Source organism: Corvus hawaiiensis, chromosome Z, assembly GCF_020740725.1.
Source record: "Corvus hawaiiensis isolate bCorHaw1 chromosome Z, bCorHaw1.pri.cur, whole genome shotgun sequence".
Lineage (NCBI taxonomy): Eukaryota > Metazoa > Chordata > Aves > Passeriformes > Corvidae > Corvus > Corvus hawaiiensis.
In genome coordinates, this window is record NC_063255.1 from 7,915,603 (window position 1) to 7,941,775 (window position 26,173).

General features: G+C 37.6%; 1 protein-coding gene across 5 annotated transcripts in view; it reads left to right on the forward strand.

Annotated features, from left to right (window-relative positions):
- Window positions 1–26,173, forward strand: part of ARL15 (ADP ribosylation factor like GTPase 15) — a 255,678-nt gene that overhangs the window by 210,589 nt on the left and 18,916 nt on the right. For 3 of the 5 annotated variants that reach the window (XM_048290887.1, XM_048290886.1, XM_048290884.1), the window contains one exon: window positions 20,163–24,329. The exons of 1 other annotated variant lie outside the window; for it this stretch is intronic. In XM_048290887.1, coding sequence (XP_048146844.1) covers window positions 20,163–20,315 — 153 coding nt within the window. In that variant the 3' untranslated portion in view covers window positions 20,316–24,329. Of the gene's footprint in view, window positions 1–18,275; window positions 18,700–20,162; window positions 24,330–26,173 lie in introns of those variants that run through there. One more of the 5 variants, XM_048290890.1, reaches the window with a different exon arrangement.

Genomic DNA, 26,173 nt, shown 5'->3' on the forward strand with positions numbered 1-26,173 from the left:
ATCCAGGTGCTGCCAGAGCCTGTTTGTAAGTGAGTCTATTTTAGGAGACAGTTTCTGTGTAGAAATGACAAGTTTCCTTGTCCAAGGCACAGACTCAGAAAAGAACAAGTCTGAGCTGGTGTCAGTTCCTAAAAAGAAGTGTTGTTTTTCTTCTGGCTAGCCATTACCTGGCTGAGCTTATTCCAACATATTTGGGATGGGGGTGGCTGGGAAAAATTGGAAAAAATTGCTTGCAAGTCAGAAGTGAAGTATTTACCCATCTGAGTGGGACTTCTCAAAACTGGTAATCAAACACTTGGTGAAGTAACCTGCCATTTCAGGATTTTAGTTCTTCCTTTCTGCTTTCCATCTGCAAAACTGGGAAAATAGTACTTATTTAGCTCACAGGGATAGATGACATTTCCTTCATTAATATCTTGGGCATAAGATGGTATTCTCACATAGAAAGTCTTCAAGAACTCAATAGTATTTTTGAGAAAGACAGCTGGTATCCCTATTGTAATTTATGTTAATCTAAAGCTTGTTTATGTCTCCTTAAGTGATGCCTGAAGTAGGTATGCCCTTAGAATGAAACCAAGTGATATAGAAGTAAAGAAACCAAATTTTCTGAACTCACAATGCTCAACAGTATGTTTACATTAAGAAAATATTCCAAGATCTGAATTTTAATTTATTGAAGACATGGTTCAAATATTTTGCCTTCTTATATATATGATATATATGATTATCTATAGGATTCTAGGTGTTCTGTTAGCTGAATATGAGATACTGTAACTGGTTATGAGGATGGTAAATGTTACCATATTGTTTTATTAACCATGCTTTCAGGGTATATCATGATGATGCATGCATGATCATTGTATTTGGCAGTGGTATTGTTGAACTAGAGTGGATAATAAAATGATTTGCAGTTGGTACTTGCATTAATGAAAGCATTAATTACAAAAATTGTTCACATTGAAGCTTTTCCAGATTCAGGTGTGTCTGAAAGACAGGGAGTAGTGTGGTATTCCTTTAACATCTCAATACTACTTGAAAAATACACTTTTTTAAACCCAGGATTGTGACCCAAAATACAAACTTTATGGAATGAGAGATTTCAGCTGACTTCTGAAATGAATGAGAAACCCTGGAGAGAAATGAGTAGCTGTAATGAAGATGGAGTTCTTATGTAATAATGCCCCATATTGACTGCTTGCAATTTCTAGTAAACAAAATTAATGTGAAACTAATCATGATCTGAACTTTCTGCTTTAAGTTCTGTGTCTTTTCCTCTTTTTCTAATGGAACATGTCTTTCTTTTGCTGTCTATATCCTTCACCATTTCTTCATCCATTCCTGGAGTCTCCTTTGAGCTGAATTATGTAAACAAGAAAATGAAAAAAAAGGTCAACCAACCAAATAAAGAGCCCAACCAAGTAAAAAAAAAAAAAAATCCCCCAAAATAAACAACCCACCTGCACTCAAAAATCCCCAACAAAAATCCCAAAAGGAACAACAACAACAACCAAAAAAAAAAAAAAAAAAAAAAAAACAAAAAAAAAACAAAAACAAACAAAGAAAGAAAAACAAACAAATCTCACAACTGCACAACTGTGTAGTCCCCTTATTTCTCTTTCATTTCTGCTGGGCATACTTGACTTGATTTTAATGTAAGCTCACAACTGGAGCTCTAGTCACCATTTATGACTCCAGCATTTGTATAGGGCTTCAGTCCTGCAGCATTCACCTTTGTCCGTGAGTAACATGGACCATTCTAGTGCTACAGTGAAATTTGAATAGGAAATGAAGCCGACTTTGCTCATGGCCGATGAATGCTGAGAAAATTTGCCTCCCTTATTCTGGGTGGCCAGTCAAAGCAAAAAAGGTGATCATTTAACCATGGAGCCTGGGAGTAAACTTTTTTTCTGTCTGACTGCTGTTGATATGCCAAATTCTCATCCTTCAGCCTAACTGCAGCTGGGTATTTGGTTGTCACTGGGAGCCAAAGGTGGGCTGGCAGCTCTCCAAGTGAAAGCTCTGCTCTGCCACATGCATTTTAGACAAGTTCAGTCAAAAGCTTGCTATGTCTTTTACTTTGAACTTAAATGAGGAAGGAAGTTAGAGGGCTTTCTGGGAAAGCCTCTTCAAGAAGCTGGGCATAACTCAGATTCTTGAAGAGTTACAACTGCAGTACACTGGTACTCTGTATGCAATTTAATTGTCATAATCTGTTAAAACAACCTCTAGTAGAGTGCATTTTTTGTTGTTGTTTGAAAGCTAATGTCCAAAAATCAATTCCTCAGTCACTAGAAAAGAGCAAAGCAGACTTTCCAAGACAGAGAATACAATGAAAATAATGAAAATTGTCACACAGTTACACATGCGGTAGTTTTGCAGTACAGACAACTCTGAGAAGTGGAAAACTCCTGAAGGTGAAGAAGAGCAGTCACACTTAGGCTGTCAAACATCTCAGCTATGTGGTTGTAGAAAGTTTTGAAAGCACAGGTGTTGGCTGTGTCCAGTTGCAGGTTGGCAGTAATTGGCAACTGGCTTAACTGCTTACTTGCCATTAAAATTTATGCCTTTGTTGTTAATTCTAAATAGGATCAATAAGTTGTTTTGGTTTGTCAGACCAAGCACTTCCCTTAGCAGTGGTTTTGATGAACTGCAGCTTTGTAAATGTCATGGGAGAGTGCTGCTGTCCAGACTCCTGCCCCTCTGCTAATTCACAGGTCAGTCCTGGGGAACAACCCACTGTCAGTTTTTCAAAAGAAACTGGTTTTTTCGTCTACAGTTCTATAGTTGCAAAAATTGTATTTGTACTTGTCTAATGGATTTGTTAAATTGTCTCCTTTTCTTGGATTTGTAATAGCAAATGGTCTCTAATACATATTTAATTAGTTGATTAAAATTAAATTATTAATTAGAGATGATCTTCTGTGAAGCAGAAGAAATTATGATGGGAGTAATCAAACATTAATTACTGAGGTTTTTACTGATCAGCTGTCTGCTGAACATGCTATACTGCAGGTGTGTGATAGGAAAAGTAAAACTTTTCCATAACTTCAATTCCAAAACAGGTAAACTGTATCTCAGCCTCTTAGAGACGGAAAATGCTTTTTTCACATATGTTTTTTTAATTCATATTGCTTTAAGGAGCATATTAACCTTTAATTGCCTTGCTTGTGTACACATAATAGTTCAAGATTTATTTAATATGCATCTGGCATTATAGCACTATAAAACTGAGTAGTTTATAGAGGGTGGTATTCTCTTTCATGGTACAAAACTGGTGGCAAATCTGCTTTTATGACAGAGACAATAGATTTTGCTTTCAGGCTTACCAGCTTGTTGATTCCCTTCGCTTTCACCTCAGCTTTCCTGTTTTGGTAGTTGGCTATCAGTGCAGCTCTACATTGTTGGTTTTTAAAAATCATCTGAGGAAAGATAATGTGTTTTGCTTGTTTTGTACATGAAGAATCATAGAACACACACATTGGCAAAGGATTCAAGAAGTTAGAGTTTAAATTTAAAACATTAAGATTTTCTTTTTGAGGAAAAACTCACCTGCCATCCATTAGGACAGCCACATGTAAAACATTGAAGTATGAGCAGTCTGACTATACCAGTGACAAATAATTTGAAGTGTTTTCTGAACTAAGAACTGTTGTTCTAGATAGCCAGAGAGCTGAGCCATTCCCAGGTGGACTTGGAAGCATCCAACCCAAATATGAAAAGGAGAGTTAGCTTCCAAAATAAATTATTAGGAATAGACATTTGTAGTAGACAAAGCCAAATATGTTTTCCCTCTTCTGCTTTTATATCAACAGATGATGGAAATTATTTAGTTTATACTGAAAATTTTGGAATGTGATAGTCAAGCAGAGTTGTCACACCTGTGTTATGCTTTCCTGGTTGTCTAGACATTCCAGCCTCCGTTCATTCCTGTGGATCTGAATCCATCACCTGTGCTTAATACTTATGTCTGTTGAAAAAAAGTAAATACTCCAAATGGTGTGTCAAGAACATGCTCTTCTAACTTCAAACAGGCCTTTAATTCTCTTGGGTTATGTGAAGTATATTGGTGTCAAGATAGAAAGATTACTTTAAAGAAACCAGGTGTTCATTCTCTTGAGATTTTTTTATGGACTTACCCATATATCTCCTGCTTTTTTCATCTACATCAGCACAAGGAAGCATGTATTTTTGACTATGGTGCTGCAAGCTTTTCAAACACTTCTATGAAAGATGCCATCCAATTTGCTGTAATGGTTGTTCATTTGTATGTCCTTCTTTGTTGCAATATACCTTGCATTACCTAACTAAATTTCTTTCTCTTGAAAATGAATCTTACTCCATCTTCAAAAAGTTAAATTTATTTTTTGAGTTTGAGACACTGATACCACAGTTCACTCCTCTTTTCCTTACCTCAGTCATCTGTCAGCTTTCCAAAGCTTCAAAACTCTCAAGAGAGTACAATGCATGTCAAATGTGAGAAGAGTGCTGTCTCAGTAAGTTTGACCTGATCAGGAAAATTTTCTTCTTTTCTTCTCCTCCCTTTTCACCCGAAATGACTTCTTCAGGAAACATCCAATCTTTCTGTAACTCAGTGGATCAAAGTGCTGTATTGTTGGATCTTAATCACATATGAATGGCTCCAGAAGGGATCAGAGCTTTCTTTGTTCTTCAGAGGCTTCTAGGCCAAAACCAGTGCCAGCAGCCATAAAGGAAATATGTAAACCTCTGTTTGGTCATTCAGTGAACCATGCCGCTCTAGGTTTGACCCCCACTTCTTTGCACTAGCTTCCTTCTGCCTAGATCATGGCTATAAAGTATATTAACACTTTCAATTGTAGGCAAAAGGATTATTTTTGTCTTTCTTTTTGATGTCTCTTCTAATTTTTCTCCGTGCTGTTTCATGCTTCTGAATGTTCTCAGCTTTAAGCACAAACTAGGATCAAAATGTTCCAGATTTGTCTGTATCAGACAGAGCATGGTCTACATCACAGTGGTGTCACAGTGTCTTGCAAAGTGTAAGTGCTAAGTATGTGCCAATATCAAAGTGTAAGACCATAAAAGTTTGGGGTTTTTTCCTGTAAAATGGGTTTCTGTTGTGCTGTGTGTTTTGCAGATTGGTTATAAGTAGATGGACTGCTCTATTCAAATTTTTTTTTTTACTAAGGGGTTTTACTTCTTTATAGTCTGTCAAGATACTAGAAGAGCTTAATGAGACATAACAGTATTCCTTAGGACATTAACAAGACATTGTATTCTCCTTTTGCTTCAGCTGTGAATTTTTGTGAAGCCATTTTAATGATAATGTCACTTTATCTTTTATATGATACAAGCTGAGATATTCTTGCATGTAGACTAAGGTGTAGCTTATATCTAAAGTGCAATCCTTTGTCTTTCTTAACTGTTGTATCAAGCATGAATCAACTGTGTAACTGATAATAAACATACTATGTCTGAATGTTTGTAGTGAAAGGAAGATAGAGAATGAGAAGTTGCAAGTTATTCAGGGTATTTGTGCAAAACCACAATTGTTGTTTATTGGGTTATCTGTCTGTTACTGACATGCTTTAAAATGCCATCTAGTGAAGCAGGCAAACCAAACAACTTAGCTGATCAATCATATACTGTAGATACTGAAAAGCAAGTAATTGAACTGTTCATGTTTGCTCTTTAGGTCAGAAAATTCATTGTGCAAATTAAATGACAGTTCACAGAAATAAGGATTAGTTTATATATGCCTTTTGAGTGTCCTGGCTATTTTAGTAGAATATAACTTCAAATGTAGTTTCATTGGCTTTTTCTCTTCATATACTGTATCCATAAAACCAGACAAGGCTAAAAGGGAAAGAACTTTGTGTTTTATCTTACAGTTCTGGCAAAATTCAGAAAAGTCAGATATGTTAACCTTTAATTAAAAATGGAGTATACAAATCCTACTATAAGCATTATGGTCTTGCATGTGTTTCGTATAAAATAAGCAGATTTGCTCTCTCCCCTCCCACAAGAACAGCTAAAGATCTAATCAGACCACTGGCCAGTGTATTTTTTTATAGGGTCCAGTTGTACTTGTTTGTCCACGTTTGTCTTTAATCTAAACCCAGGTGATTGAATTTATACCTTTTTACAGATAGATCCTGTTAACACATTTTAACTCTTGTCAAGGAAACAAAGGAAATATTTTTTGTTTTCTGTGACAAATGTCACTGTTTCATCTTGATTTTTCTAAACATTGTCCGCTTTTCAGTATACTCTTCTTCCACTGTTGTCAAGTCCTTTTGCAGATTGTGCTTTCTAACTGGCAGACATCAAACTGATACACTACCAGCTGGACTGTTTTTTTTTTTTTTTTTTAATATAAAGTCATTTCTGCTGTGATAGATTAGACATCTTTTGAAGCAGGATGTTTTATTGCTTGTAAGTCATCTAAAGCCATTTTATATGGATGATCTCTGCTTACCCTCTCCAATTCCTGATGCACTGCCTGTGGTCTGACTGACATGTCCTTTCTATTAATCTGTCTACAGCTGGTCTTATAAAACAGTGTGGCTAGTGGCACTCTTCACTGCGTGCTGAGGAAACTGCTGTACAATGTGCAAATACTACTTATTTGAAGTCTTAAGTCTTGAGAATTTGATTCATCTCCAAAACAGTTTTGCAGTAGGCAACATAGCATCTTTTCCAGCTTTTCTGGAGCAATATATAAAACACTTCATAATATTAATTTTTTTTAAATGTTGTTAATGCTTCATCTTATAAGGAGGTAATTTCTTTTGTGAGAGGACAGTTGGAAATACTACATTATTAATATTTAAAATTCTAGCTCTTTGCCAAGTAGACCTTTTTTGTTATAAGTCACTAAAGGATCTGAATTACTAGCAACGTACCGTTAGTACACTGATTCCCTATAAAACAATTGAATCATTTTTCAGTTGTGGAAGCAAACATGAAACATTAGTTTGCAATTTCTAGTCTTTTCAGTAAAACTGGCATGATCTTTCTGTTTTTATAGGACTGTACTAAATATTCAAATCTAAAATGTTATTGAAGAACATATTTTTAGCTTTGGGTGTTTTTTAATATATTTAAATCCATTACCTCCTTGCAATTGTTTCTTTTTCTTTGAAATCTGGACCACTGTAAAGCTGAAAACTGTGTCTATGAGCTGGAGATTGAAGAATATTCTTTAACCTGTTGCTAGTTATCCCCCTCTCATGCCACCCACTCAATAAAAGGCATAACAGGATAGTAATACTAAATATAACTGGAAGTGCCAAGAACAAAGCTATGATATAGTGCTACTTTCAGGCTATAGAAAAATCACGACTTAGATTTATTTTTGGTGCTTATGGTTGAAGGATGTTCTGTTTGTTGTTTTATTGCCTTTCTAATACTTTGGAGCTGCACAGGCTGTGGTGATATAACAATAGATCCTATACTACACATCTTGGCATAGAAATAGCAGAATAGTTTAATTGTATTAAACCTTTCAATTATTGCCTCACAAATGGCTATTTGTTCTTGATGGGTTTCTCATTCAAGTAACCCTCAACCTCGTAAAATACTAAACTCATACTGCAACCTACGCTTTATAATGCCAGATTTTTTCCCATTTTGAGTTTACGCAGTTAACTTGTATCAAGTTTAAAAATAATGCTTTAAAAGAATCAATTTCATGGTGAATGCATCTAGTCAAACAACTCATTTAAACAACATCTTACTCGTGTGTAGCAGACCGTTTTACAAGTAACTGAGAGTTTTACAAGCCTGTGTTTCAGACAGGATAATTGGTTGTTTCTCATATGTGAGCTTGGAACTTAAACTTGTTAACTTCAATATACAGAACCTTTTCTGGCTTGGTAAGGAGTGTTAAGGTCTTCTTAGCTATAGACATATATAATAGTTCATTATTGAGAAGTGGTAAAATGGTACAAATTTTGAATATGTTCTGTAGAAGCTAGTGGTTATAACCTTTTAGGTTGCCACTAGTGGTCAGCAAACTTAGCCTATGGTGATTTTTAATGTAAAGTAAACTCAGTTAGCAAGTGCAGATTTCTGACTTAGGTTGAGCACAGGAACTCAGAATTCAAAGAGGTGATTTTACCTCTTATTAGACCACAATTTTGAATAGATAGGTTACTCTCTAAGGGGAGTGAAGAAGGCTTAGAAAAATCTGTTGCATTAAGATATTTTAATCAACTGATGCTAATCTTCTCATCCTCATCAAAAGTTAGTGTCAGCTATATATTTGCTATATTTGATTCCCTTTTCAGTGCATTGCTTACCCTAGGTGTAACACCAGGGCCTGTTGGTAAAACTGCAAGTCACATCCAAAGGTAGAGGGAAGGAGCTGTCTGTCAGCTTCCAAAAGCCAGGTTTCCCTTTCTGCTGGAATCACTTGACAAGTATCTGCTTTTGTTTTTCGTTGATACATTTATGATAATTGGGGCATTACTAGGACATAGCACCTGCTTCCAGGTGCTTTTCTTTAGAAATAATCTGGCTTTTCAATTATTTTAAAGGTACTCCACAGCTGGAGTGTACAAAGGAAAGCCTTAATTCACTTAAAGTAACAACAGCTTTACTACAAAACCTGTTTTAAGCTTCTTCAATATTATTTTCAGTATCTCTCCTTTAAGGAGACCGTAAGTTTTACAAATGCTGTCAGTCAGAGTTTGGCCATTCCTTAGAGAGATGAGAGGGGCATTTTATAAGGGCATGTGGTGATAGGACAAGGGGGAATGGCTTTCAAGTGAAAGAGAACAGGTTTAGATTAGGTATTGAGAAGCAATTCTTTACTGTGGGGGTGGTAAACATTTGAACAGGTTGCCCAGAGAAGCTGTCGATGCCCCATCCCCAGAAGTGTTCAAGGCTAGGTGGGATGGGGCTTTAGACCACGTTGTTCAGTGGAAGGTGTCTCAGCCCATGGCAGTGGGGTTGGAATAGGATGATCTTTAAGGTTCCTTCCAACCCAAGCCCTTGTATGGTACTTTGGGGCTGTTTTGGGTTTTTTTTTATGTTGTCTTGGTTTGAAAGACAGGTGTCTGCTAAGGAAGGCAGGAGCCTCCCTTGGAATGTTAAATGTAACCCCCTTCCCTCCGAATTATTATAATTTTGAAATTAAGGGGCCTTCAGGCAAAGATATTAGAAATAGGAATAACAGTTCTTTGTATAAAACAGTTCTATATATAAAACAAGGCAAACAAACAGCAATAACTCTGGCAGTGACAGCAAACAATCACAAACCCAGTCCCAGCCTTCTCGGCCGTCAGGCCCTTTCCCCTCGGGTGCAGTTCCGCTCGCAGCCGGCAGGGGCGCTGGCGGCTCCCGGTGAGCAGGGCAGGTGCGATGGTTCCCCCGCGGCTGCAGGGGGCGCTCCGGAGCGAGCTCGGGGAGCACGCGGCACCGGCGGCCTGGGATCCCGGGGAGGGATGGGACAAAGGCTTCACAAACCCCTGGGCAGCCGATCCCGGTGCCCCAGCAGGACTCTTGGGAACAGCAGGCTGGAATGGCAGGAATGAGCACAAATGCCAGGTGGCAGACAAGATGTATCAAACTCCAGAGCTGCAGCGGGGACCCCGGGAGGTCTGGGCAGGCAGGGGGTGCAGGGCTACAGAGTAGCGAAGGCTCAAAGCGGTGACAGGGGCAGGGCGGCTGCAGCCTGGCTCCCAGTGGGGCAGGGAAAGGCCAGCTTGGGATCCTGGGGCTTCCCCTGAGGCACCCTAGCAGATGGTGAGAAAGTCCCTCTTTTAGTGAGGTAGGGTGTTAAATAGGGTCCCAGTGTAACAGCCGCTCCAGCAAGCAGAGCTCCACTCACAGTAGAAGGAAGGCAGCAGAAGGCAGAGCACCGCAGTGGTGATGAATTCTCCCCACGACAACTGCAGCTTCTCTCCCCTCCGAACGCCGAGAGCACAAGAGAGCTAGGGGGTCCACCCAATCTCTTTTTCCCAGTTCAAATATTGTGGCATCTCTGCCCTACACGAGGAAACCCCATGTAAGACAGAGTAGTCAGCTGGACCGCTCCCCAAGCTGTGGCCAGGTTTTTTGTCTCTCTTAAGTATCCAGTCATTATTGTCTCGTAGCAACACATATGGGGAAAATTCCTTAACAGGAAAAACAAAAGGAGAACTCCTAAAACCCCAACATATGTGAAGGTTGATATCCTTCCTGAGATATCTGTGTATCTCTCTTCTTTCTTGTATATGCAGATGGACTAGTTTGAAAATAAACCAGTGGGAGATCACAAGTCAGAATTATAATTTAATAGGAAAATTAAAATAAATGCAATAGTACAAGAACACTGACAGAGTCAGGATACAACCTGACGCCCTGTTAGTCAGGGTGGTGGTAGCAGTCCAGATGAAGTGGTCCTGTTGAAGCAGTTATCCCGTAGAAGGATCTGGTCTTTACCTGAAGGTCCATTTGTAGCTCTTGTCCCCTGGGAATCCAGTAGGTAAGCCTGCTCATGCTGTTCCAAACCCCTGATTATATCCAGGTGGGAATGCTTGGCTCCTCCCCCCTGGGCTGAGCATCTCACAATGGACTGATGTAATTCTATGAGTCATGTGGTGGGTCCTTGATTGCCCATTAAACAGAGATAGCCCCTGGAGGGAGTCATCAGGGATGAGTCATGGTAGGAGATAACGAACACTGCCCCCACCTGCTTTAACAGCTTGTGAAGATGATCATAGAATACATGCTTTTGGTTATATCTTACATTGTAACCTAGGACAGCACTCTTGGTCAACTGCCTATTATTTAGTCTCTTTCCTTGACGTGTGAATCAATATAATGTAGGGAAGCACTGTCTTGGTGCAGTAAGAGAAAAATACTCATTATTCATTTTCTTATGCCTTCCCATGGAATATGTTTGCTAAAAGACTTTTCAGAAAGTCTGCTGCAACCTATGGTAATGGAATGAAAAACACTGTCACTTAAAAAGCAGAATGATTCTGGCCCATTACCTTTAAGTTCAAGAGTCAAAAGAACAACTCACCTCTTTAGCATCCCATTGCATTCACGCATCTTCTCCAAATCCGTCTGGTCATCTGTGTCTTTTCCAGTACCACTGCTACAAATCTCTGCATTAATTTGCTAATATTACTTCCCATTTACTTGGTAAAGTGCTCACTTTTTTTCCATATCAGTGATTGCTTATGCATTTCATATCATTTTAGAATTAGTGGAAGATTTGTTTTGCATGTGGATGTTCTCGTGTGTACAGGACTGCGTCTGAACTGAGCTGTGTAATTTTCCTCTTAGTGTCCTTGTGCTTTATAAAGAAATCTGAAAGCAGTGAGGGGGCCTTACTCAAGCAAGCGTGAAGGGGTTCTGCAATAATTCTAGCTGGAGAGTTAAAAAATATCAATAAATAGATGAGTCTGGTGCTACCTGGTATAGTAGTTTTAAGTGGTGGCTTGCTGTGAGTGTGGAAATATTAATCTTTCCAGAGACATGGACCTAGAAAACCCGAAGTACAAATCTGCATCCTCTAACCACATGGCAGGAAGAAATCCTCAGAAACAGCTCCCACAGAAGCTCCTGTTGCTGGAGAAGCTGGGAGGGTCACAGAGCCTGTGGCATTCTGGCAGCCAGCAACGGAACCTGGCAGAGGCATGGTCTCTGGAAACACTTTTTGCTTAACAACTGTTTTATGTTAACTTTTTTAAAGTGGCTTTATTACACAGTTTCTGCTTTTGAACAAGAAATCGTTAATTGCTGTTAGTTCTGGCTTCAATTGCCTCTAAGCAGACTTTGTTCAACAAGTAATTCTCCCATTGGCAAAGGACCTGGAATGAGGTTGGAACCATCCTACACTTACACACTGTGCTCTGTACCTGGTAAGGAACAAGTGAAATAGGCACAACCACTGTCTATCTCTTCTTGTGGGAGCACACACTTCACAGAACCACACCTACTGCTGAGCAGCTTTTCTTCTGCGCTCACACTGACTGTTAACTTGGAACAGTGTCGGCAGTGTGAATGTGGGGAGCCAAACACAAAGCCCTTAGAAATATTGTTCTTTGCTGCTGATACAAGGGTACATGTCCATACAGTGTTTTGGTGCTTTGCAGACGTGGGCACAGTATACAGATGTTATTTATTCAAGTACTAGATTTATGTACATGTTCAGGCAAATGCAAATGAATCATCACACATGCACTTCTCCAGAAAATACTGTTTAACTGTTATCTGAACAGAAAAAATGCTATTTGCAGAAAGGTTGTGATAAATAAGGATTGATCATTGGACTTCTCATTACTGTAAAGGTTATTTTGACATTCAGCATCGCAGGTGAACTTTTCTGAATTGGGGAGGGTAAAATCTCAGCACTTTTGTCTCAGGTTTTATTACTAGTTCAAACCACAATCTGTAGTTAAAACTAGCATATTTTGCTGCTGAAATCAGCATACTCTGTCAGTTGTCTTATATTCTGAAGTAAACCATGAGTACCTGCAGTCTATTTAAAAAACAAGGATGCTACAAAAACTCTGTAATCTCTGAAAGATGTTTCCTAAAGGTCTTGAGTGTCAAGTCTGTACTAGTTATTTATATTCCTTAAGCTATTTAACTGAAGTTATAACAAAAACAAACCTGAGTGAGAGACAGTAGAGAGGAGATGAGTGGTGGTATAGTAAAACCTTTCAGTAGATTTTCTGTAAAATTATCTTTCGATATGTTCCATTCTATATTTTTTGTTAACACGTTAGGGCAACAATAGTAATTTAAACAAGTTGTCCTAAGTTTAAATTGATCTTATATTCAATCAGTCATTTTTGGTATAGCTGAAGAATATACTTGGATGTGCTAAGAATACACTAAAATAGAAAATTGTCCTTATATGCAGTAAATTGGCATTCTTGTGTCTCTGCTTTATGTGAAGGAAAAAAGATATGTGAATTTTAGATGTCCTCCAAACAGCTATCTTTAACCAAGGCTAATTTTCAGCATTACTCTTTAGGATTTTATAGTCTAACACTTTACCTGTAAGTGCGTAACTGTCAGACAGTATCTGTGGCAACCCAAATTACTTAATAAAACACAGTGGGTAAGAGAGAAAGCAAAAGGAGCAGTAACTTAAAGTGATGTCTGATTTTCACTTCTGAGTAATTCTCTGAAGTAAAATAAGAATTAAAGCTGCATTAAAGGAAAGTACTTTACTATGCTTTCATTGCATGCATTTTTGTACAGTACCCTCTTCCCTGTTTTTGTTTCCCTTGTCACTGGAGATGCTGTTTCGCTCACTCTAGGGTTGGATAATTGAGAGTCCTTGTCTTGTTTTTCCAGTTATGTGGTTATATGAACCTTAATCTGGAAGTCTGTTTTTCTCTATATAAGTATGCTCTGCTCTTTTTGTGTTATTTGTATTTCTTCCAGTTGTAAGAAAAGTACATGCTTATATGAAGGGAATATCCTGGGTGAGTAAGACGTGGAAGGCAAAGCATAGTTGGATGTTTTTGGCAGCTACACATGATTTACTGTTTCTTTTGTATAAAATAACAGAATCTAACAAAAAAAATCTAATGCCCTGTAGTAGACTGTTGTGTGGTGAAGACTTGTGCAAAAAGTTGATGGATCCTAGTAGCTTCTCAAATCCTGTCTTTGCTTCCATCCACATACAAATCTCAGTGCTACTTCTACAACCTCTGCAATTTTCTGTCCTCACTCTCACCCATCTTATTTGTCCAGACCCATTGTAACATGACTATCTGTAAAAAAAACCCCAACTTACCCATTTCAAAAACCTTCCAGCTCTCTAGCTGACTCCCCCTTTTCTTGTCTCATGCTTGCATTTGTCAATACTCCATGCTCTCTGGAATGGTGTGGCTATGCTGATTTTTCAGGCATCCAATTTCTTAATTTTGAATAGTTAGTTATCTTCTTTAAAATACATTTCTTTCAGCTGTCACTTGCAATCTGAAAGTGTTGTCACTTGTGGCCACTGGAGTTAACAAGGATGGAAAAGTGCACAAAGCGCTGTGTACATTGTTTTAAGTGACTGTTTTCTTCTTTGTAAAGACTTAGAAGCCAAAAATACCATCCGGCTCTCTTAGAAAGCTAAGTGCGAAGCTCAGTTGGACATGTTTCAGTAGTCTTTTATAAGAGGTGAAATCTAAAAGAAAAAAAATAAAGTTGAAATCTGTACAAACTAGAAATACCAATTTGTAAAGCATTCACCACTACTTGTGAGACATAGTAAAAGGCCTCTGATGGTTTCGTAATCTTGTCTAGAGAAATCTGCTATCACACAGAAATGCTGAAGAAGACAGACTTGTTTTTACTTTTGATTTTACTTCAGCAGGTTCTATTTTAAAATTAAAAAATAAAGGGGCACCTCAATTACATAAATCTGATTATCATAATATGTACTTAATGGACTCACTGCAAATTTTTAACATTGTACATACAGACTTTGGATTCCTTGGCACAGTAAAGTCAGTGAACAGTGAAATACGTATCCTCAAAGAACTAAAATATAAAAGCATTTCTGTGGCTGATAGTGTTGCTGGACCTCAGCTGGCATTCCTGGGAGTAGCCCTGTGCATAGGTTGCTCCAGACCACAGCACATCACTATCCCTTCTCATCATCTGAGGCACTTTGATTCCCCTCCCTGTTGTATAAGAGATAGTGCGTATGGAATCAATAAATATGAGGTACAGGTGCTTTAGGAGGAGTGCTTATGATGCATAGGTGCATTACAGGGATCCCTCTAGACAAGGATGAGATCATTGTTTCACTGTTAAGAAGAAGCATAAGAGCAGGCATACGTGAAGTATCTTTTCAGGAGAAGTGAAGTGTCTCTGTAGGATGAATAAATATTACAAAACTTTGGCTGACAGTTGTGCACATTACAACAGCTGTTCTGGTCAGACAGGAGGTCCTTTTTAGCTAAGTGGGCTGTCAGATAAGGAGCTTTCTTCAGGAAAAGCATGGATGTGTTAACTCCTGTATGACAGTGGATTGAACCAGTTGATTTAAGATTAAGTGGCTATCAGTCCACTCCACACAATCTTATAAATCACTGTACTCAGAAAAGAAACAGCAGAAAAGTACATGTAGCAGCTCAAGAGGCTGTGCAGTTTGCAGTCCAGCACACCAACATAGACTAGAGTGGATTTCAATTTACTTTTCAGCTTCAGTGGTGATTTAAGCAATGAGTTCTACTCTATGGTTAGTAGGTCAACATTTGTGGTTTCTATTTAATTTGCCAGAATTTCCTTTCTTTTGTTTTCTCTTTTCTTCTTTTAGACATGACTTCTTTTACCTCTAATACCATCCTTTTCCTTACTGCAACTGTTGAAAGCTTTTTTGTTTATTTTAAAGTCTTCTGTAGCAGTATAAATATACTCTGAGCCTCTAATTATGGTATTTTTTTCTGTGCCACCTGCAAGCATTTTACCTTTTTAGCTGCACAGTTAATTTTCTTTAAGTTCCTAATTTTATGTAGTTTCCCTTTTTAAAACTTAATGCTATGTAAAGGACTCTTGGCTTTTTCTATTCTCCAAATATACTAAATTTGCACAAGAATTGTTACAGGCAGCTTGTCTGTTGTTCCTGGAGCTAGCAAGCAAAATTCCTTTTCTCTCCTTCGTCTTCTAAATGGTTGCTCCAAAAAGAAGATTATTATAATGTCTGAAAAGATATTACCAGAATCACAGCTCAGTGAAACTTTAACGGTGTGAATATGGAATACCCCTGTCTCCCATTATTACTTTGTTTCTTGTCCATGCAGTTTTGGAATGGATGAATGAAGCATGTCTTATGGTTAATACATGGATTCAGCAAATTAGATGATTTTAGTTTAATTCATACCTTCATCAGTCACACTTTTGCAGTAATACTTGGTAAATCTGTAAAGGTCTTTCAAAAATTTACACTAGTGGGGGCACTGACAAGACCAGGCAGCCTTTGATGGATGTAACAGACATGTTGTGCTACAATTTTTTGTCCCAGTGAAATTGTTCAATAAAACAGTGATGAATGAAAAAATATTTTATTCATTAAGTTCTCCATTTACCAGCCTGGTAATGTAAGTGACTATCTGAATTTTGTATTTGTTTACAACAGATTAGTCACAGTGGGCTAGAAGCTTTTCTGTGTTGATGAAATTTGGTAGTATAATTTTGAATTTGAATGAAAAATAATGCTTTCAATCAGCTTTTTTTTCATGTTGAATAATAGAGATTACTCTTTTCATATATTATAATATCTAAGTTTTTCTGTAGATCTTGTGTTCACATGTGTGGTGAACTGACTAGATGATGAGGTTCAGTAATCGAACATAGAAAAGCTTTCAGCAGGGCCTGGTTACTCAGCTTACGTATATCAATTTAGTAACATCAGTTCCACACTGCTGTGATAATTTACACCAGCTGAGGTTCTGGGCACTGATCCTTTTTATTGTGTCTTGACTTTTCTAGCACGTAGGTTAAGCAACATTTGATAACCATATGTTTAGTGTATTGTGCCAGTAGAATAGGACTTAGAAGGTGGAGTGTGGGAAGAGTGGGAATTGCAAACATGTATTGTTAGATTTTACTGACTTCAGAATGTGGCGTAAATACAATGCCAGGTTCTCTATAAAACAAGGCCCCCATATGGAGTCAAGACATACAGTGAGATCTTGTAAAAATTAGTAAATAAACCTTAAAATTAGATTTAATTGGTTGTATTTTCTTCTTAGATTATATCTCAAAAATTTAGCAAACTCAAAGTAAACTCTTAAAAATGCAAAGCCAGTATGTAAAAGCACATCTAATGTGTCAGACTTCTGAAACATGTTTGAGTCTTTATATTCCACTGCAGCATCCATGAACAGGCAGAAGGCTTTTCACTGTTTATGCTGAGGGGAAGACAGGAGCCTCTCTTAGGAACTCACCCCTTTGTGCTAATGTAATTGAAAGGAGCTGTAAAATAGTAACTTCTGATTATGCAAGAGCTACCTAGGTATGTGAGTATTCAGAGAATTTCAGCTTTCTTTGGATACTTTGGTGATCACTGTACATCCTCTTAGGAAATCTGCAGGGAATGAATGTGGATGATGGTCAGTGGGGCAGAAAGCAACTAGAAAAACAAATGGGGGATGGAGAGCTGAGAGCATTCCAGTGGAAAATTCAACTATACAAAAAGAGTTGGGCATCTGATTGTGTCAGTCTTTTCATGTTTCATCTGTTGCATGTAAAAAATGATTATCTTTTCAAGTCTAAAAAAAGTACTTTGCTTTTAGAACAGAATTACTTCTTCTGAGTTAAAGGGAGGAAAAGTTACATTAAATTGGAAAATATTTGTCTGTGCAAACTTCTTTCTGGAAGTTTCAAAGTTCAGAGAGAGCTCGCTTGCAAAACCTTGAGGTTTAGCAAACTCCATTGTGGTGCGAAGTTTAAAGGAGGAAATATAGTAACACACCACAAAGTGTCCCTTGGGTTGTGGAAAATCACTTCTGTGCTACTTCTGGTTTAGTTAGTTATTATTTGTAAGGCAATTAGTGTTGTTTTTCTAGATTTCTGTATTAGACACGAGTCATCCAGCAAATCTTTTTTTTCTCTGCAGAAGGTATGAATAAAATAGCTGTTACTTGTGTGAATATAATCAGTTGTGTTTTCATGCCAGTATCAAACCCTCACATTTAAGAAACAACTGCCTAACAAACACTTTCATTTTAGCATTCATCTAGGATCTTTTAATGCAGATACTCTGAACTGTTCCTTAGTGTGGAAAGTGATGACAGCACATCACCGATTTAGTAACATTTTGATTACACAGCTAGAAACACACAAAAAAATTTTAATCAACTTTGGGTATTGAAATAATTTATCTACAAAATTTGTTTCGCTAAACCAGTTGGTGCTGTTGGCATCTGCAGTCACTGAAATACAGCTTAAAGGCATTGTGTTTTTCTTGGCTAGAGGCTACCTTGGTAACTTGTGTTGTATTTGCCCACAAATGCACAAGACTCAGTGCTAGTGTGCTTACTGCCATCATTTCCTTGAGCATGTGTTTCTACTTTTAAACCCAAGTGCTGTTCTTACAATGTAATGACCTTCCTTCGTAAGGCAGAGCCCTAATTCAAGAGGCTGTGTAAAGAAGATTGCAGACTGACTTCAGTGAGCTCCAGGGTCTGATGGCAATAGTTTTCCAGTAGAGGGGGTGTGGTGGACATCCTCTGGGTTGTGGGTCTGAAACATCTCAAATTACTGAGCCATATTTGTCAGCTTAACACCAGCGGGCAGCTCTATCCACTAGCTGCACTGACACTTTGCTTTGTTATCCTTTCGTGCAGCTTTTGCTTCCTCCCCTCATGTGACAGTCAAGGAGGATGTTGCTGAAACAGGCAATAGAGCTTCCTTACCCTGCTTCTCCAGTACTGTGATCAGTGCCATTAACTCAGTATATTAATGGGGATAAATTCAAGCTGCTGGAAACGTTGCAATACGTTGCAGAGATGAGTATCTTGGTTTTTATCACATATAATCGTGCTAACATATCAGATACTGATGTGGCACTGAGATAGCAATGCTAAAAAATAGGTATGTTGATATTAAAATAGTGGTTTGTTGAAAGCCCATTTATTTCAACTTGTATATTTTCTAAAATTTGTGCAAGGGGAAGTGAATGTCAAGTACCACACTTCATTTTGAAATGTTATTGATACAATTCTACTTCGATGGAAAGAGATTTAAAATTTTTCACAGTGTCATTTCTGGGTAAGCAGAAATTCTCATCTCAAAATCACAATTTTTTCCCTGATATTTGTTACTAAACATTCTGGTTGAAATTCCTTTCTGAAAAATAAGAAAGCCTTCCTGACACATAATCATGGTTGAATTAAAAATTATGTGAATTTATACAACTCAACTTGGTTTCTTCTGTTAGAATACATTAATAGATAAACAAAACTGTTGTTTATTCTGTCAGTAGACACTGTAAGAGCTACATAGAGATGTTGCAGTTTGTATGGACTTTGAAAGCCTTTTTATTTTCCTTTCTCTTTTTTATTCCTTCTGTACATGGAGCCTTACACAGTGTGGCTCCAGTTGCCTGTCTAGGGCCTCTACTGCCTACTATGTTATTAGCAACTGTTCCTGTAACTGTGCTGCATTTTTATGACACAGTCTGTGATAAAAGAAAATTAAGAGTATTTGGCAATAATTCCCACAGACAAAAATGTGCAAACTAAGTCAGGACTAAGTATTTCTGTTATATATGGACAGTAGCAAGAACTGAGGGTTATAGTTTTGGATATAAAAACTAAATGTCTATTGAACAAGTCAAACATGAGTAGACTTCTGGATCAAATACATTCGAAGACTAAAATTTTAATGAAAACAGTAAACTGGACCAGTATAACCTGCAGGTTACTGTTCTCTTCTAAGAGACGTCAGAAACATGTTTTGATATTGTACTTTCTATTTTGAAAAGTGATTGGAATATACCACTGAACTAAAATCTTTCCTTTCTCAGTCTTTCTGGGTCTGTATTTGTGCCTTGACAGTTGATGCAATGTCAGTAATGATTGGTGTTTCCAAGAAACTGCATCATGTCTCATGTATAATACTTATTACTATCCTCCTAACAGCAGTGTGCTAGTCTTCTGTGTTTAATTTTACAAAAGCTAAGAAATTTTGAAAGAATTTTTATTTTTATAGGATTTTCTTGGTTACTAAGAGATGCTGTGCTATAGCTCATGTTTGTCTGGAATGTTTAGGATCTGTACATTTTTTATGTTTAATTTTGATGTTAGAGTAGTATGGTGACAAATTCTACATCTTAAGTGTTTACCAGTAAGAGTATAATGAAACATACATTTTTAACATTAAAATACAAATGCAACCTGGAATTTCTTACTTATTTTTGCTGGTTTGGATATGTTTTTGAGCACATATTTCATGTGCTTTGCTCTTTGCCTCAAGTCAGTACAATTCTTCCTCAGACCTCCCATGCTGTTAAATGTATGGGTAGAATAGTAGCTTCTAAGGAGGTCGCTCACCCCTAAAGAAACACTTTCAGGTTGTGTCTTATAACCTGTATTATAAGAGCAGCTGTGGGTAAGATTCTAAAAATGAATATCCTGATTTTTTTACATGTTTTTGTTTGGTTTGGTTTTTTAGATGTGAGACAGAGAATTGTCATAATATAATACATCAGTCTCTTTTTTTTTTCTTAATAGATAAAAAAATATTTTGAACTTGAGCCACTTGCACGTGGAAAGCGCTGGATTCTTAAACCCTGCTCCTTGGATGATATGGAGGCAGTAAAAGACAGCTTCTCCCTTCTAATAAACTTGCTAGAAGAGAGAGACTTCGAACCTTCAAGAATGTGAAAGCCAAGAGAAAGAAGTGGTTCCCACACATCACTGTACCTGCTCACTCTGTCACAGCTTAATTGTGGTGTGGTATCAAGGCTGAGCTGTGATATGTTGTTCATACAGAGTTAATGCAGAATGTCGTTTCATTAAAATAAATGTTCTGTGAATCAGGTACACAACTATTTCCAGTAAAGTTGTCTACACTACTGAAGTAGGAAGTTCCTCTTTGTTTACCACTATTTCTGCACACTGCATGTTGCTTTCTTGCATCGCGATCATCCTTGGTAGAAAATGTTACACGCACAAAAGTAACGTAGTCCGTAAAGGAGGAATTCCACGTATTACCTTGGATTTTAAAAAATAACTAATGTCTAAAGAATTTGTGAGTCTTAATTTAGCTTGCTTATTGACCTCACATTATGGAAAAGCACAGCCACTGAGAACCTTAATAGGATACCTAAAAGGCAGGCAGTTTCATGTTAATGCAAAGGTTATTCCTGAAGTTTTACTAAGTGAAAACACAGAGTACAAGTTAGTTGAGTCCTCTTCTAAAGTCACTGCATAACCCTGCCAGAGGCAGTATGGTATTTTGCTGGAAGTTTACTGAAAAGTAAATTAATAAATAGATGTACACAGATAACAGTACTTGGGGGAAATAGCTTACATAAACAGGTGATCTAAGTAAAAAGGCTTTTAGAAGTATAGGAAAGATTTTAGAAATATACAGCAGTTGGATAAAGTAATACATTTCATTGAAAGTTGTTTTCCGTAAGAAAAGCAGAGCAAATATCTGTTAGTTCATCTGCGGAGGCTTTATTACTAGTTAGATTTACTAGTTAGATCACTAGATAGACTAAGTGATTTTAAGTAAGGATTGCTTCCTCTATCACTCATTCATAGACTACTACTGTTATTGTAACATTGCCAAGGCATCTATCCCATAATTAAGGGTCTTCCAGTGTTTGTACTACAAGCTTGTCTTTTCAAGGGGATTATATCTTGTTCTTTCAAACTTCCTGTGGGCTAAGTGTTACTTAGAAGACAAAAAAGTAGTCGTTGGAAACAACATTTGCAATACATTTAGAAAAAGTCTATTTGGTTCAAGTAACACAGTCCACATTTCCTGTTTCCGTATTTTCCCCATTGTAGATTTGCAGTATTTTGGCTGCCTTTTGTTGATTTTTATAAACCTTATAAACTGATTTGGTCCGTTAAAGAAACGTGCCAGGCCACTGGTTCACCAAGTCAGTAACAACAGGGTATGTGCAGATCAGTCACTGGACTGGTGCACACCTTGAATGCTGTGCCTTGCGCATTCAGCAACGCTTGTGCATGAGTGTCTGCAAACACAAACTCAAGTGAGGTGTCATTAGTTCTTCATGGACTCTGCTTCTGTCTTGAAACACACAATGCCTTGTTTTCAGGGCTTTAAGCAACATATCTTTCCACTCTGAGCATTTATCTTCTGTTTGAAGTTTATTGTAGTTTCTCACTAGTTTATTTGGGGATAAGAAAATAGCGAATATCAGCTTTTAAAGGCTTATAAAAGCCATTTCTCTATTACTTGTAATTTTACTCTCTGTTAAGCAAAATGTTTCTCATAGGTATTTTAGTTTACTTTTCAACTTCCATTAATTTCTTGCATTGCTCCCACTGTTTTAACTGCTTCCTGTTATCGGAAAGAAGCTGGGAAAACTTGTAAACTCCTTGTTTCATTTTGAGATGGAATAGGCAAGAAGCCTGAAAGGCATGTCCTTGCTTTGTTTTATATTCTCCTTCCTGCCAGGTCAATCGTCTCACTTCTAATACTTTTGGAAACAACAAAGAACTGGAATTGTTCATTTTAAAGCACAGAGGAGCCCTGCTTTGATTCAGTTCTCTCAGCACACTTTAGTGGGGACCCAGCTGCCCATCAGTTTTTCTTGTGGGGGCTAAGAAGGTTCCTTTCCCTGGATTTAAAGAGGAACTGGATCTAATTTACATTTCCAAACTCTCTCTTTGCTGACGTGAACTTAAAGACTACAGAGTCCCCAGATTTCTACAAGGTCCCCAAATTTCTGTCCTATTTAGAGATAATGAAAAATGAGTGGTGAGGAGGAGTAGGAGGATTATTTCCCAGAGAAGGCAGACAGTTTGGGGAGACAAAATGAGGAAGCTTTTACTGCTTTTTCATTGGCCATTAGTTAGAAGATGTGAGATGATGTTTTCTTACTGTTTTCCCCCTGCTTTCCTTTAGTTACAGACCAAAATGTACAGGAAATGAAAATAAGCCCAGCTGTATTTCATTCTTGAAACTGTACTTATTTCTACCATCAGTGAGTTTTTCTGGTCCAAAAACTTTAGCAGCTCCAAGTTATGTTTTGGTCATGATCTCCCGGCTATGCACTGTTTGAAGGTGCTACATGACTAACATGGAAAGGCTCAAGAAGTCCATGATAATGTGGTTTTGGAGTATGCCAGTGGCCACGTAGACTAGGACCTTTTGATATTTCATTGTTTTTTCTTTAGGCAAATGTCAACTGCACAGAAGCAGTGATTTTAATTTGCAGAATTATTTTGAGTATGCTTTTTCAGTGATCATTCCTCATCATAGGTTGAAACAATACCTCATAACTGCTGAAGGCTAAGACCAACACTTAACTTTACTTTGAATGTAGTACTTCTGTGGTTTTGTGTTGTAGATGGACTTGATGGATGTGTACCTTTTTAATGTCTATAAACAACTTCACCTTTTTATGAGGGGATAACAATGTTCATAGCAGCTCATGTCACACTTTCTTGTCTATAGTGTTGTTGAGTGCTCTGGCTATAGTAGACTACTTAAGCACCATTCAGTTTTCATTCAAATAACCAATCTCAATTGCTTTGGGTTTTGTTTGTTTGTTTTAATCTTTTCACATGTGTTTGTCATTTAGGTGGAATAAACTTGGGCACTAGGCTCTACTTTCCATGCAAGTTCATTAAGGAGTGAACATTGTCTTTTTAAAAAAGATACTGTGCTTTTATGTTTTTTAGCCATCTGTTAAGTTACTTTGTGTGTGTATGTATGTGTGCCCATACTGGGCTTCTACTCAGACCTGTGGCTGTCTGCAGTGTCTCAGCCATCAGAATGAAAACATTATCAATCAGTATCCAACAACAGCTGGTTTTGACAACCTTCTGTCTGCTGCCTAATGCTTTACAACTCATCAGTAAGACTTCTTTGTCTACCTACTCTGAGCTGGTAATCTTAACTGCTTCATGTTGTGTCCTGTACTTGTACTTCTGGCACTTGTATGGCTAAAAAGTTAAGTCTTAGTGGGTTTTTATATTCTTTCTTGCTGTATAATGCTCCATGTGTATCTTAGCTTGCCTATTCAAATGCGCTATACAAAAATCTGTGATGTATTATTTCATTTAACTTCTCGCATTTCATTATATTTATAGAAGTTGCAGATTTTTGTACCGTATTACTTAATACAGTTGCCTTTTTGTAATGGCAATTAATTTATATTACAAAAGTTTGTATCTTTACTGTAGTCGTATCAGTTAACTGCCGTATTATCTTGACTTTATACTAAAAATACAGTGTCTATACACAGACGTTGACCCAATCAAGTGGTCAGCTACTGACATGGGGAACTTGTACTGTTTGTGATTTATACATGATTTCCACTATCAAAAAAAAGAAAAAAAAAAAAAAGAAAATAAACACCGTGTAGAATTGAGTTGGTTAGTTTTTGTTTCTCAAGTAAGTAGCCAGTTTGGGAGCATGGTGTATTACCTTGATTTGGATTCTTCAAGATGAATTATCTACTCATAAGTGAAAACAAATACTACTGTATAATCATTGGTACATCATACATGGTTGCACATTCACATACATACATTTGAAATAGAAACTTCCCAAAACTGCCTGATTTATTTCCACAGCAAGATGTTGTTACGCTGGAAATATATCTGAAAGATATTGCGGGTTTGTTGGTGAAACAGAGATTGGAATAATCCCTACACAATTATTCCATAATATTAAATGGAGGCACATGTTTATGTGACTGGAAGTTCTTTTTAAATAAATGACGTGGTAAAGTACATATACGGAACAAAAGCTACGGAAGCTGAGCAAAGGAATGTATTCTGGGAAAAATAGAAGCTTGGTTCATTGATAACAACTCAATGTTATCCTGTCAAACACTGAGTAGAAGTTGCTCTCACAATGCAAGTTGTAACAGCTGATAGAAGAACACCATGCTGAACCAGACTGAAGTTGCTGATGCAGCTACTGAGGTATGCTTTTTTCATGTCACTGTTTTTAAATCTGCCTCTTAACCAAGACTAGGAATGAAATGAAAGATTTGTAAACTGAGAATTCTTTTTAATTCTTTTGTTTCATACAAATAGGAACTGAAAACCAGCTAATTATGCCTCATTTGATAGCTCTTAAAAGCATTTTCATTAGCTCATTAGCCCTTTGACCTAATAGTTTAAACAAATAAAAACATCTGTTTGTGTCAGCTGTAGGGTTAGTTATCCAGGGCCCAGGTTAACATGAGGATAAGAGCGAGTCCATATCCTACATAAAAACAAAAACCATGCCTTTTTCAGCATCTGTACTTGAAAAGGACACCTGAAATCAAGTAGGGCTGTACTGAATTCTGCTAGGTGAAGAAACCGAAAAAAGATCATTACCTTTCTCAATCCTCTGCCCTCATGAGTGAACTGACTAATTTCATTGTGTGGGTTCGACTGAAGATGAAGTTTAAATAGTTCTGAGACATTTATTCTTAATTCTAGCTGCTTTTATTTATTAGCTGCTAAATTTAAAGCTAATGTTAGCAACTATATTTAAAGAAGCCAAAGTAGTCTGTATATGTTGCTTGTTCATTCACCAAATTTCGTAGGAAAATGTAATATGTGGTATTCTGGTGGGTTTTAATGGTATATATTCAGGACACCCTTGCTTGTGGAGGGTATGTTTGTGCATCAAACATGTTCAGCACTTCCATTTATAATGTCTTAAAGATGCTTTAGTTTTTTAATCACTGAATCTCTCTAGGAAAGGCAGATACTCAAATGTCAGTATTGGTACTAACAGTAGTCTATGCAACTCCAGTTACCTGTGGCAATAAGCTGGGGGAGAACAGAAGTATTCTAACCTTGTCAGGGTTACAGTAAACCCAACTGAAGTAATCAGCACAAGGTCCACTACTGGTTGGAATGATTACAGCAAAGAGACACTTTTTGCCTGAAAATAGCTTGAATCACATAATATTCTGAGTTGGAAGGAGCTTACAAGGATCCTCAAGTACAACTCCTGGCCAAGCACAGCTCCATCCCTAAGAACAGTACCATGTGCCTGAGTGCATTGTCCGAACACCTCTTGAACTCTGTCAGGCTTGGTGCTGTGACCACTTCCCTGGAGAGCCTGTTCCAGTGCTCAACCACCCTCTGGGTGAAGAACCTTTCCTGATACCCAACATAAACTTCCCCTGACACAACTTCAGGCTATTCCCTTGACTTCTGTTGGTGGTCACAGAGAAGTACCTGCCCCTCCTCTTCCCCTCACAAGGAAGTTTTGACTGCGATAAATCCCCCCTCAGTCTCCTCCAAGCTGGCTTTGGTAAAGACCGTATTTTTAATGAAAAGCTGTTGTACAGTTAGTTTCTAAGCACAGAAACATTTCCTCACACATGAAAAAACTGTACATATATTTGAAAACCTGCCTACTTACTAAGAAGCAAGAGGCATGAATTGTACCTAAAACTGACAAATAAAACCAGCCACCACGGTACTTTTTTTTCACCTGTCACCTTGCAACAGTGAAATGCTGTTGTTCATTTTTATTACTATGCCATGTAACTATAATTTATTGCATTTCAGTATGCACTAGAAAG